Here is a 13,741-nt window from a genome sequence, read left to right as displayed (position 1 = left end):
TTTGATCATTAGATCAGAGCTACCAGGTTTAGCTTTGGCTCAAAGGATGGAACAGTGATCTGAGCTTAACAATGTATGAAAAATGATTTCATACTGAAGAATGAAGTTCAAAGTGATGCCACGAATAATTAAAACAAACAGTCTAATGTTCCAAGGCACTGCTAACTGGTCTAATTGGGTACACAGCCAAAGCCTAGATGTTGTCTATCATCCCCTATTAGTTAAGTAGGTTTTGCAACAACCTAAATAATAGCCTGAGGACACACAGCACAAATGCTCAAGCACAGAATGTGGGCAAACCAGTTACACCTGTACAAGATAGCCATGTTCGTTGGCATTGAAGTGCCAGTGAGGGGCCCGGAGGCCACTGCTTTTTATTCTCAGGGTCCCGAAGCTCATCTGTGATCTCTGGCTGTTCAAGCTGCTTCCAAAGGCCTCCTCTTCAATGCTGAGGTAGTCGTTGGCATTGTTCCTGTACCGGGCCCACTGGATTGCGCCACCAGGGAACTCAAACACCTGAAAAGTCATAGGTGAACCATCAGCATGGAGGTCATTTCCTGAGGAATGTGAGGCCACCACGGCCCCCAGAGTGAGAGGGCAGCACAGGGGAAAAAGAAACGGGGGTGAGTGGATACGGGGGTGAGTGGATATGGGAGGTCCCCCCAGAAAAGAAGAGAAAGAACAGGTCTGCAAGCTCCAGGAGACAACAGTGCCATCAGTCCCTGTTAGACAGAAAAACGAACACCTATCTTGACAAGAGAACACAGGGCTTTCCATCTGTCCGCCTGCACCTCCCCCCTCCAGCCAGAGAACCAGCTACTAAAGCAAAGTTCAGCCCAGAGCCAACATCCACCCACCTTTCCCCTTTTCCATCCCTCACTTCCCTTCATCCAAACAGCCCACGGCTACTTCTTTCCAATGAAGAGAGAACACAGCTTAGAAACAAGCAATGGGTGCACTGGGACGACCCAGAGGGATGGTATGGGGAGGGAGGAGGGAGGAGGGTTCAGGATGGGGAACACATGTATACCTGTGGCGGATTCATTTTGATATTTGGCAAAACTAATACAATTATGTAAAGTTTAAAAATAAAATAAAATTAGAAAAAAAAAAAAGAAACTTCGAAATCATCATTTATAATAGATGATTCTTTTTCTTAATACATGTGATCCATACCACAGAGAAGGCAATGGCACCCCACTCCAGTACTCTTGCCTGGAAAATCCCATGGACGGAGGAGCCTGGTAGGCTGCAGTCCATGGGGTCGCTAAGAGGCAGACACAACTGAGCGACTTCACTTTTACTTTTCATTTTCATGCATTGGAGAAGGAAATGGCAACCCACTCCAGTCTTCTTGCCTAGAGAATCCCAGGAAGGGGGGAGCCTTGTGGGCTGCCGTCTATGGGGTCGCACAGAGTCAGACACGACTGAAGTGACTTAGCAGCATACCTTGGATTTAGATAAATGATTAAGAAACTGAAATTTTGGATCAACAGCCTTTGGCACCATGGGAATTGCTGTTTGCAGAGATTGGGCTCCGGGTTCTGAATGAGGCTGAGGGTTGTTGACATAAATCAAGGAGACAATCAGGACTCCGATCACCGTGGTAATGGTGCAAGCCAAAAGACACACCAGGAAAATGCTCATCAGTGACCACTGCTTCGTCTTTTCCTGGAAGAAATTAGAAATTATTCTCCACTCTTGAGGCATCAGAAACATTGCCAACTGTCTGAGTTTGGTTTATTTCCTCTTTTATGAAAAAAAAAAAGCACATTTGTGGGATAAACATACCGAGTAAAATGAGAGATGTGTAAATCAGTACACACACACACACACACACACACATACACACACACTCACAGTATGGTCAGGCCCCATAAGATGGCTGCTCTCCTGCTTTCCGTACAGCCCTTGCCCCACTCTGCCTCACCCTTCCCTGATGCGCATGACTTCCTCCCCTCCTAAAGGGAAACTAATCAGTAACCACATGCATGATCGGCCTGACCCCCACTAATGATCGTTCCAGCCCTTGGACCACATCAGCTCCGGTATGTTCAGTCACCACGGAGGAACAGTGGCCCTTGCAATGGTTGCTAACCCAGAGCTGTGGGGAGATGCATTCCAACAGTCTCCCTGCAACCCAGGAGCCCTTCTGACATCATGCCCCTTATAATTGACAGCCCCTCCTCCCCTGTGCAGGGAAAATCGAGGCTGTGTCCGCCTGCCCTCGGCAGCACCCAGCGGGTGTCCTACCAGGCCCTCAGCCTCTGACCTGTAAGACGCCCTGTCCAGTGCACCACTGATGTGTCTGCTGCTGACTCGGGTTCTCTCTTCAGTCTAGCAGCTGGGCAAGTGCAAGGACTGTAGGACATTCACACATAGCCCATACATCAGATGACACTCAAATAAACAAGAATAAAAATAAACATTTGAGGACTGGGGCACAGAATAAATTAAGGAAATTAAGTACTAGGAAATTAAGTACCCAGCTAAGTACTTCCAAGTCAGTCAATTAGCCCCTATTTACCAGTTTCTTCACCTGAAAATCAATGAGGTTTTAAGGGGCTATTTTCTAAGAATGTTTTGGTTCCAGAATGTACAAATGCATTTATGTGTACAGGTACATGCATGGGAATAAGTAACATATCAGTAATCAATCAATGGGCCTGACCTGACAAGTCTCTGTCTCTCCCTCCCTCCTTCATTTAAATAGCTTCAGTAAATTCCCTTCAATAATAATACATATTATCATGTGTATTACCTATATGAGGTCCTAAGTCATCACTCAACTCTAAGTCACGGTATTTCCATGTATATCTATGTTACTACTTCCTGGTTTCATGTCACAAATATATGCTATAAACAACAGTATTATTTCTGAGTTACAATCCACATTACTGAAAGCTGCCAAGAAAATACTCACCCCAACCTTTGAACCAACTTGCCCTTACTCCTCTGACCACTAAAATGACGATTATCATCAATGACGGCAAGGAGTCCTTTTCCACTGCTCTCTGAGTTCCTGGTCTTGCTCTCTGAGCAAGTACATTTTTGATCACTAATAATTCTAACATAGATAGTCTTACTTTGAAAGTGAAAGTGAAGCCGCTCAGTCATGTCCAACTCTTTGAGACCCTGCGGACTGTAGCCTACCAGACTCCTCCATCCATGGGATTCTCCAGGCAAGAATACTGGAGTGGGTTGCCATTTCCTTCTCCAGGGGATCTTCCCGACCCAGGGATCGAACCCAGGTCTCCTGCATTGGAGGCAGATGTTTTAACCTCTGAGCCACCAGGGAAGCCTTACTTTAACACTCATAAATATTCAAAAGAACACAAATAACAAAGGTTGGCAAGGATGTGGGGAAAAGGGAACCCTGTACACTGTTGGTAGTCACTGTGGAGAACAATACGGAGGTTTCTCAAAAAACTAATGATGGAACTACTATATGACCTGGAGATTTCACTCCCAAGTATATATTTAAAACAAAAACACTAAATCAAAGGGATACATGCACCTCAATGTTCATAGCAGCATTATTTACAATCTCCAAGGTATGGAAGGAACCTAAATGTCCATTAACAGATGGCTGGATAAAGAAGATGTGGTATATATACAATGGAATACTACTCAGTCATAAGAAAGGAACAAGATTCCCTGCCATTTGTAGCAACATGGATGGACGGGGAGGGCACTGTGCTAAGTGAAATAAGCCAGACAAAGAAAGACAAATACTGAATGATATCACTTATATGTGGAATCTAAAAAATACAACAAACTAGTGAATGTAACAAAAAAAGAAGCATACTCACCACATAAAGAGCAAATTAATGATTACCAGTGGGTAGGGAGGGGAAGAGCAATGGACTGGGGAATAAGAGTACAAACTGCTGGGTGTAAGACAGGCAACAAGGATGTATTATTATACAACAGAGAGAATATTGCCAATATTTTGTAATACTTGAATGTAGTTTTGTTAATGTGCAAAAAAATTTTTAATGTTTTAAATTATTTAATGATATGTTTGGTATAGCATAATCATTTACCAACATATTCAGTTTAACATTGTGTGAGGGTATTATATTGAACAATAAATAACTCATTAATGCCAGGAACAACAATTCATGGAAAGCTGGGCCCCTAAACAGCTACAGGAGTTAACAGTTTAGGAGAGAAAAGGCAGGTCAGGAGATTTTCAGAATAGGACATGCTACCTTTCTTTAGAAGGTCACTTGAAGAAAACTGGCCTAAGGAGGGGCTCTTTCCTGAGATCTGCATAAAGGTTTTGAGGCAAGTAATCTCAAGATGTAAATCCCCATGTACATTCTTACCATTCTGGAGGTGTTCACCTTCCCCTCAGACACAACCTTCTGCTTTGCATCTTCATGCGTTTCAAATGCTAAGTTGTCCATTGGCTAAGAGGGTAAGCAATCCACTGAAAAAGAACAACAGGGGAGGGACGCAGCTTTAGCAAATGCAGAAACCCCTGAGAAGGATGATCATTCTTAAGTAAGGAAGTGCTTATATAAAGCTGAAAGTCAAGGAAATGAAATAAGGAAGCTGTTTCTCAAACAATAATCTTGGTTGGGGGAAAAAAAAAAACAACCCATAGAAAGAATTGCCAAATTAGAGACCAATAAACACTTCTGGTCCACTACTCTTTGCTCACTGATGACACATACAACAGATAATAACAGTAGCTACTAACGTTTATTTCCTCCCTTCCACTAAGTACCGAGCACAGTACTAAGTGCTTTCCATACACCATGGGATTTAATTCTTACAGCAATCCTGTCAGGCATTCCGGTGATTTATTCCCATTTTGTAAATTAGGAACCTAGGCACCAAGAGGTGTGACACCTGCCCCAAATCACACACCTAGTTTTAGAGTAGGAGCAAAGATACCCTTTATCAAAAGATTCTCTCATAACATTGGGTTCTCTGCAGAGTTTGATGTGAGTACAAATGTTTTTTCACCCGTATCAGTCCTGCCAGACAAGAATACTGGATTGTGTTGCCATTTCCTCCTCCAGGGGAGCTTCCAAACCCAGGGACTGAACCCATGTCTCTTGTGTCTGCTGCACTGGCAGGTGGATTCTTAACCACCGGTGCCATCTAGCAATCCCTGTCTCTTGACAGTGTGATTGATTGTTCTATGTGGTTTGTTTATTGGATAATGCTGTTAAAGTTAAATCTTTAAAATTCGTTTTACGTCATCTTTCCTGGTGATGAGTTGTGGCCTGAGTAAGCTAAAAATCTACTACTATAACCCACAAAACAATCAACCATCTGCATCCAGTAGGTGGTGTTTTGAGGGTTCTAAGGAGCTCTGGTCTTTCATGTCTCAGCACAAAAAGAATTCAGTGAAGGGCAAAGTGACTAGAGAAAGTCTGTGAGCAGCAACCAAGACCCAGAACAGCCAAAAATAAATATTTTTAAAGGATAAATTATTTATTAGAATAGGACATTTGTGAGGCTTACACACAGCTGGGTGAGAAGGTGCCACCCCGGGAACTTGGTGGGCTACATTCTTTTCATCAAAGGGAAAGTGGGCAGGGGGAATAGGCCGCCTCCTCCCTCATTCTTGAGTGGACATCATGCTTCCATCATCAGCTCCTTCTCCAGGCTGGGCACAGGAGTTTTCTTGTCCCTACCTGGTCAAGCCAGGACTATCAGGGCTCCATAGAAAAATTATTTCAGGTCTCAGTAAAATGAGCGTCTTTCAACTGTCACCTTTCCATAAATTATTGAATTTTAAGTGTGCAGAGAGCGTGTCATAGGGGTCATTTCCTTACTGAGCTCACTGAACAGAATGTGGGTCTCAGGCCACCATTACTTTATTGCTTTGAGGCATATCTTGTGCTTCTGTGGCATGGTTTGTTGCTAAGCAAGCCTGCTTAGTTTTGTGGTTAAGCAAACCTACTTTCTTGAGAACCAATAACTTACAGGTGTCTCCTATACTATATTCTTTATCTACCATTCTCTAGAGGAATTAACTATTTAATTATCTACTTTGTCCCTTTATACCTTCAATAAACAGGACTGAATGCCTACTCTATTTCAGGCTGTATACCACTCTACACATTAAGAAGGCTTTTATTACCGTGTAATCTAGTAGGAAAAACAAAAAGGAAAGCAAATAGTTTCCCCCAACAATGTGCTGAGTTATGATAGAAGTATGCACAAGATCTTGGGAAGACAGAGTTAGAGTAACTCTGTCTAAGAGAGAAAGAAAAGACAGGGCCAATCTGAAAACATAATTTTGAGCGAAGATTTCGAGTCCTGACACAATTTCACTTGTTAGGCATTCTTACTTCCATTCTATTTTATATGTCTGGCTGCCGAGAAGTAGCTTATTAAGAGAGGATGTAGTAAAAATATAGATCCTATCTGGGTCAGGCAGCTCTGACTCTGACAAGGCTGAAGGTTAACCTGTGCTCAAATGATGGGGAGTGACTTTGTGACTTTCCTACCATATCTTGTCAAATCTAAAACTTGTTAGTGACTCATATCAAATTAGCCTTTTCCCATAAAGACCTGGAATTTAAACGTATGGCATTTGATTTTTGAGATAATAAAATGTTCAAAATAATTTATCTGTGGCGCTAGCAAGGTGATTTTCTCATTGTGCTATTACAGTACCATAAAACATATTTTCCTGTTCAATTTTCCTGGTGCATTTGTCAAACAGAAAATTCTACATTTTTAGAATTCTACATTTTAACATCTCTAAAAAGGGGATGTGCTTTACAATGAGTGATCAATAAGATTCAAAGGAAATACAGTTGGTGTGGCCTCACCAGTATATACTAGATGAGTATCAGTCCTGCCAGTGGCTAAAACCAGGGCACAATCTTATAGTGTATGATTCAGAGTGAAAATTCTGGAACCAGACCATCAAGGTTTGAATCCTAATTCTGCTACTTAGTTGTGTGACCCAGGGCGAGTTATTTAACCTATTGCGCCTCAAGCTCTTCATTTTTTTGTTGTTTGTTATTTAGTCACTAAGTTGTATCTGACTCTTCTGTGACCCCATGGACTGTATAACCCATCAGGCTCCTCTAGTCAAAGGATTCTGCAGGCAACAATACTGGAGTGGGTTGCCATTTCCTTTTCCAGGGGATCTTCCCAACCCAGGGATCAAACCCATGTTTCCTGCATTGGCAGGCATATTCTTTACCACTGAGCCACTTGGGAAATCCTCTTCATCTTTACAATGGAGATAATAATGTTGCCCTCATAAAGGTTTGAAAAGATTGAGCCAGTTAATATAAATGTTTCATACAGAGCCTGCACATAATAAATGCCCAATGAATCCTTTTTAATAAGCCAAGTAGACTCACTACTTTAATAATTTGCTTATTTTAAAATGGCAGAAGTACATCTGAATTCATAAATCACCTATTGCCCCTCCTAGTAAGTCAAAGTGCTACATCTTCATCCATTACCTTGAATGATTTATAGAACTGTCCTTATTCTACAAATTAGAAAATCATAGTAAAAAACCTGCTTACATTAAGATAACAGAATTATAACTAAAACCCAGGTTTTCTTATTGCCAATACAATGAGCCTTCTATCTAGACCAGCTGGATACAGTTATGCACTGGGGTGGGGGGGCAGGGGGAGGGGGCAGAGCCACTAGAAGGGAAAGAGCCTACTTCTCTGATTCACTATGTAGAAGAAACCCACCTGCCAACCAAGAACACTCATCTCAAACTCTTGCATAAACAAATAATAAATTTCTGACATATTGAAATATTCTACATTTGGGCAATCTATTTTTTTTTTACCACATACTCAAACAAACTTGTATCCCTATAAAGTTATATCTCTAGTCCTAGTTCCACTAAAGTATGCCGCTAGGTTTATTCTTTGAATGTTTATCTCTATCACAAGGGCTGCTGCTGCTAGGGCATGCTAAAAATACACTTGGGAAGTGCAAAGAACTGACTCATTAGGAGACCCTGATGCTGCAAAAGACTGAAGGCAGAAGGAGAAGGGGATGACAGAGGATGAGATGGTTGGATGGCATCACCGACTTGATGGACATGAGTTAGAGTAAGCTCTGTGAATTGGTGATGGACAGGGAGGTCTGGCATGCTGCAGTCCATGGGGTCTCAAAGAGTCAGACACGACTGAGCAACTGAACTGAATTAACTGCTGATTGCAATATCTATCAAATGAATACATATTAAGATATAACTCTTCATTAGATGACTGGAGTTTATTTTCCTGGAACACATTCAATCAAAAAATGCTGTTTGTCTGAGTCAAGTAGGTTCTTCCTTTATGCCATGTTGGTGGATGAGAAAAGGAGGTGCTTCTATGTTCCAGTAAGAACATTTCCCCAGCTTCACCACCTCCAAGTTATCTGAATTATATAATGATTCAGGTGGAGAAAGCTGATAAGACGAAGTTGGGCAATCAGTTTTGATTACTTCCTTTGAAATGTCTACCAGTAACAAGACGGATCAATGCTCTTACTATGCAAATGTTTCTTATCTATTTCTCAGCTTTCAGATATCCAGACACTGGAGACAGTTACCAGCGTCATAGAAGATATAGACCCTCACCTCAAAGACAACAGAGTAATGATTCACACCAGCTAACAAATGCACCAGGAAAATTAAACAACAAGAAAATGATGTTGTATAGTATCCTGATAACAAGATGAGCTTCCCAGGTAGCACAGTGGTAAAGAATCCACCTGCCAGTGTGGGAGATGCAAGAGACACAGGTTCCCTGGATCAGAAAGATCCCCTGGGGGAGGACATGGCTACCTGCGCCAATATCCTTGCCTGGGAAATACCATGGACAGAGGAGCCTAGAGGGTCACAAAGAGTTGGACACAACTTAGTGACTGAGCACGCACACACACACACACAATAACAAGACAGGGACATCACCTCACTAGCCCCACAGATAAAACATTTTAAATATTTTGTCACCTCAAAATCAATACCATACATGTAAATTTCAGATATTTGTGGGGAAAGGCTCAATACATGTTCCCATTGCTCCCACTGCTACCTATTCCAGAATATTCTCAAGAACTCAAACACTACAGGTGTTTGGTGGGTACAGGCCCCTAAAATAAGTGTCAGCAAAGGGAAGGAGCAGGGCAGGAGCTCTGAACTTGTACAGAAAACGAAAACATTCTATTCATGCAGCTCTACATGATGATCTGATCTTGGCCTAGCTCCTTAGCCTTGCTAAGTCAGTTTTCCTCATATGCATAAAATTAAGGCTGGATTAAAGAACCCTTAATACCGTCTAGCTCTACCTACTTGAATTGGAGGTAAAATTATCTTGAGAAATAATATTCCTAGATTCCCAACACTCCCATTTTTTCAAGATTCTATTGACATAATTCAAGATATTCTACAGTTCAGCTTTTGTTTGTTTGTTCCCCCCAAATAAGTGCTTTATCTGTAATTTTTAGTGTCAATCCAACATTAAAAGAGAAGGCCACTGGGTGTTGATATGAACAACAAAATCAGCTGAGTCCAACTCTAGAACCTGTTACAGCTCACATGAATTCATGCAACGAATACTGACTGAATGCTCACAATGCCCAGGCAGTGTTTTAAGTGCCTGAGATAGATCAGCACACCAGACAGTAATTCCCTGCCCGATGTGCAGCTTACATTTTATTAGAGGAGTCAGGACAAATAAACCAATAAACAAAAAGAGGTGACATACATACTGTATTAGAAAGTGATAAGGACTACGAGAACAGACTAAACAGGAGTAGGCAGGAGGGTGTGGGGTAAGAGGGAGCAAGTTTAACAGAGTGATGAGAACAGGTTTTGTCTGGAGTTGGGTAAAATTTCCTAGAAAACAGAGTTTTATGCTAGTCTCAGCTTCATCGGTGACTAGCCACGTGCCCATGGATAAGAAATACAAATTCTTTGTGTCTTACTCTTCAGGTAAATGGGTAAGATCATAAGACCTTTCCAACAATACACTTCAGAAGTTTATGACAAAAATTCAACGACCTGTAGAAGAAAATGTTTTGGAAACTTTTACACTCACCATAAAACTAAAGGGATTCGCAGTTACCTGTCCTCCCCCTTCAGAGAGAAATAAACATACATCTAGGTTTCTCGCTTCCCTTACAGTGCTTCCACATCACTTTTCCTTCAAATTTCACCTGTCCTATCTGCTTTCTGTCTACTCCAGAGAGATGTGTTATGATCAATCCTTCAAATAAATTGGAGAGAGGTTTTAGGTGATCCTTCTGACAGATGATCTCTAAGCCAGGTTAATTTGCAGACATGTCATACTTTACATTTCATTTGGTACCACACACCTGGAATGGTCTCTGCCTCTGACACTGTTTCCTGAACTTGTGTACCACAGACTGAATTTTTTTTATTAGACAAAAGCCAAAGACCCGCAGTGTTAAGAATGAAGCAAATTACTGTGTACAAGGATCAGTCCATGGACACCCTCAGCCAGAAACCATTACAGCCAACTAACAGATCAACTGATAATGCATCAAGCACTTGTCTTATACAAACAGTGTGCTGAGGGGCTGAGAAGAGTACCGGAAAACATGCACCATGATTCCTGATAGCCATACACCTGAAACTAACACAAGACTGTACATCAACTATATGCCAATAAAAGTTAAATAAATAAAGAAGAAAGAAACTGAAATTTTTCATTTTCATAACAGCTGACCTGGGGAAAAAAGAAACATACCCCAAAAAATGTGTGCTTCATTCTAAAGACCTGCCGACTAGTGATTCAAGTACCTACATGAGACCACGGGTAAGGAAGGCAACATCTCTGAGGCAACCCTACACTCACTTGGGGAGCTTGTTTTAAACAACGGCAGACCGTGTTTGCTGACAAACACTGACACTATGATTGCCAGTCACTACAGTGGCGCATCCTCAACTCTTTTGCATCCTTAGTCTAACACAGTCTGTAAACTTTGATCCTTTTTTATTTTAATTCACAAAGATTTGGAACAAAATGTAATAAACTATTTCTTTAAAAACTACGAGGGGATTTCCCTAGTGGTCCAGGGCTATAGCATCTGCCTGCCAATGCAGGAGACATGGGTTTGACCCCTGATCTGGGAAGATCCACATGCCACAGAGCAACTAAGCCTGTTCGCCGCAACTACTGTGCCTGTGCTCTAGAGCCCAGGAGCCACAACTGCTGAAGCCCCCACACCCTGGAGCCCATGCTCCACAAGGGAAGTCACCGCCGTGAGCAGCTCGCACACTGCACCTGGAGTAGCCACTGCTCGCCCCAACTACAGAAAAGTCCACGCAGCTATGAGGACCCAGCACAGTCAAAAACGAACAAATAAAAAAGTTTTTAAAAACCAAGACATTATGAGTCTTCAGTAGCTACAATTTTATTTCCTGTCTGTGTGGGCCTTATAATGTCTCCAAATACAGCAAGTTCTTTGGACCTTACATCCACCTGCTGAGCGCCTTTTCCTTTCTCCCATCTATCTAAACTCTACTACCCCAACTGGGTTAAGCACTCCTATATGCTCTCAGAACACCTATGTGTTGACAGTCTCATTTCAGTTATATGTAAAATTATTTGTAGCATGAATAGCTCCACTGCCAGATTATAAAGAGCAGAGGCATCATCATTAAAGTTGACCACTAGATCTGACACTTAGTAGGCTTCAACGAATAAATGCTTAACTCTTACATGATCTTTACATTCAACATAATCACATCTCTTTCCCCCAAACCATCACCAACTAGTGACTAGGCTTTATCTGTCATCCTTTATCTTTACCCTCTACAATGTTGTTAAATAGGATAACATCTAAAGGATCAGTGAAATCATATTATAGAACTGTTTTTTAAAAAACAGAGTATAGGAATGCACGTGTTCCAAGTTGCTTCAGCCATGTCCAACTCTTTGGAATTCTATGTACCATTGCCTACCAGGCTCCTCTGTCCATGGGATTCTCCAGGCAAGAATACTGGAATGGGTTGCCATCTCTCCTCCAGGGGATCTTCCTGACCCAGGGATTGAATCCACGTCTCTTATTATGTCTCCTGCACTGGCAGGCAGGTTCTTTACCACTTAGCGCCACCTGGGAAGCCCACAGTATAGAAATACGAGGAGCTAAACAAGAAGTACAAATGTGAATTCATGTAAACGGTTCTGGCTCTTCATTACCAAAAACAGCCCAACACCACTTTCAGTCGCTGTGCTTTTGCCCTCCATCCACTCTCTTTTGCTTCTCAAGTGTCCAGACTTTGATCTCTAATGTAATTCCCTGCTATGAGGAACAAGAACTCCTGGTTCCTTGGGAGGAGGTTATAAATATGTCCTATGGCAGGAAAAAATCAGGAAGGTCTTGAATATCCAGCTGTTTCCAGAAAGCAGTGATGATGTCAAGAATGTCAACACGAAGGAGGCTTTCAAGGGACCTCACAGGCCAGACTGTGATAACTGGAACTTCAATAATAGTCTATTGGGGTTAATTAGACTATATTACACCTATAGAAGGTTCTAAGGTCATAACGATGCTTAAAAGATAAAAGGTAATATAAACTATTGATAATAATAATAGAATATATTTCTATATTGTAATAAGAGTGCTAAGTTGCTTCAGTCATGTCTGACTTTTTGCGACCCGGTGGACTGTAGCCCACCAGGCTCCTCTGTCCATGGAATTCTCCAGGCAAAAATATCGGAGGGGGTTGCCATTCCCTTCTCTGGGGGAATCTTCCCAACTGAGGGATCAAACTCACATCTCTCATGTCTCCTGCACTGGCAGGTAGGTTCTTTACCACTAGTGCCACCTGGAAAGCCCACTGTAATAAGAAGAAGAATATTAATATATTAGTATTATATATTAGGAAACAAGGAACCTTGTTTCTTCTATTAATGATATATCTGTTTAGAAGGGCATGGTAAACATCTCCAAGAAGCAGACAACAGAAAACTCATAAGGAATAACAATGATCTTAGTTAAGTATGATCAACACTCTATTGCTCCAATGCAAAAGAGACACAGAAACACTATACCTAGCTACTAATAACAATAATAGTATTGAATAATAATGTACTAGTTAACATTTATTGAGACTTCCTTTATGATCTATTTTACTGTTCCATGAGATATTTATGAACAATCCTAGGCTGTAGCTACAACCACTAGTCCCACTGTACAGATGTGAAAGGCAAAGTGTACAGAAGTTAACTAAACAAGGTCATATAGCTAGCATGTGGTAGAGCCTCAAACAAAGACAGGTCTGACTCCAGAGTCCCCACCTAGCCCTTAGAAACAAAGAAATCCCCAACATTTCTTGTTACACACAACCCTGGTTTTCTGAAACTTATGTAACTATGAAGATCTCATTGGTCAGCATTAAAGGATGAAAATTTACAGCATAAAAGGCGGTGTCAACTTCTTTTTGTCTTCAGAGACTGACACGTGCCACATATGATCCTTCCTCACAACCCAGTGATGGAGTTGACGAAGGAAGACCACCCACCAATCATGATACACCTATCTTGAGAATTCCACAGTATACACGCCCGTCTCTTTATTTGTGAGCAATACTACTTATGAAAGTGAAAGTGTCAGTCGCTCAGTCGTGTCCAACTCTTTGCCATCCCATTGACTGCAGCCCACCAGGCTCCTTTCCCAGGCAAGAATACTGGAGTGGTGCCATTCCCTTCTCCAGGGGATGTTCCCAACCCAGGGATCAGACCTGGGTCTCCCACCACTGCAGGCAGATTCTTTG

The 13,741-nt window shown here is 41.8% G+C and overlaps 1 protein-coding gene across 2 annotated transcripts in view; it reads right to left on the bottom strand.

Moving 5' to 3' along the window:
• C24H18orf54 (chromosome 24 C18orf54 homolog) overlaps positions 1–13,741 on the bottom strand; it is a 65,630-nt gene that overhangs the window by 13,294 nt on the left and 38,595 nt on the right. Inside the window, exons 3-5 of one of the 2 annotated variants that reach the window (XM_070361600.1) lie at positions 4,332–4,435; positions 1,450–1,671; positions 310–516 (exon numbers count right to left, since the gene is read on the bottom strand). In XM_070361600.1, coding sequence (XP_070217701.1) covers positions 310–516; positions 1,450–1,671; positions 4,332–4,412 — 510 coding nt within the window. In that variant the 5' untranslated portion in view covers positions 4,413–4,435. Of the gene's footprint in view, positions 1–309; positions 517–1,449; positions 1,672–4,331; positions 4,436–13,741 lie in introns of those variants that run through there. The other variant, XR_011462434.1, reaches the window with a different exon arrangement.

Source organism: Bos mutus, chromosome 24, assembly GCF_027580195.1.
Source record: "Bos mutus isolate GX-2022 chromosome 24, NWIPB_WYAK_1.1, whole genome shotgun sequence".
Classification (NCBI taxonomy): Eukaryota; Metazoa; Chordata; class Mammalia; order Artiodactyla; family Bovidae; genus Bos; species Bos mutus.
This window is presented reverse-complemented; position numbering and strand designations above follow the sequence as displayed.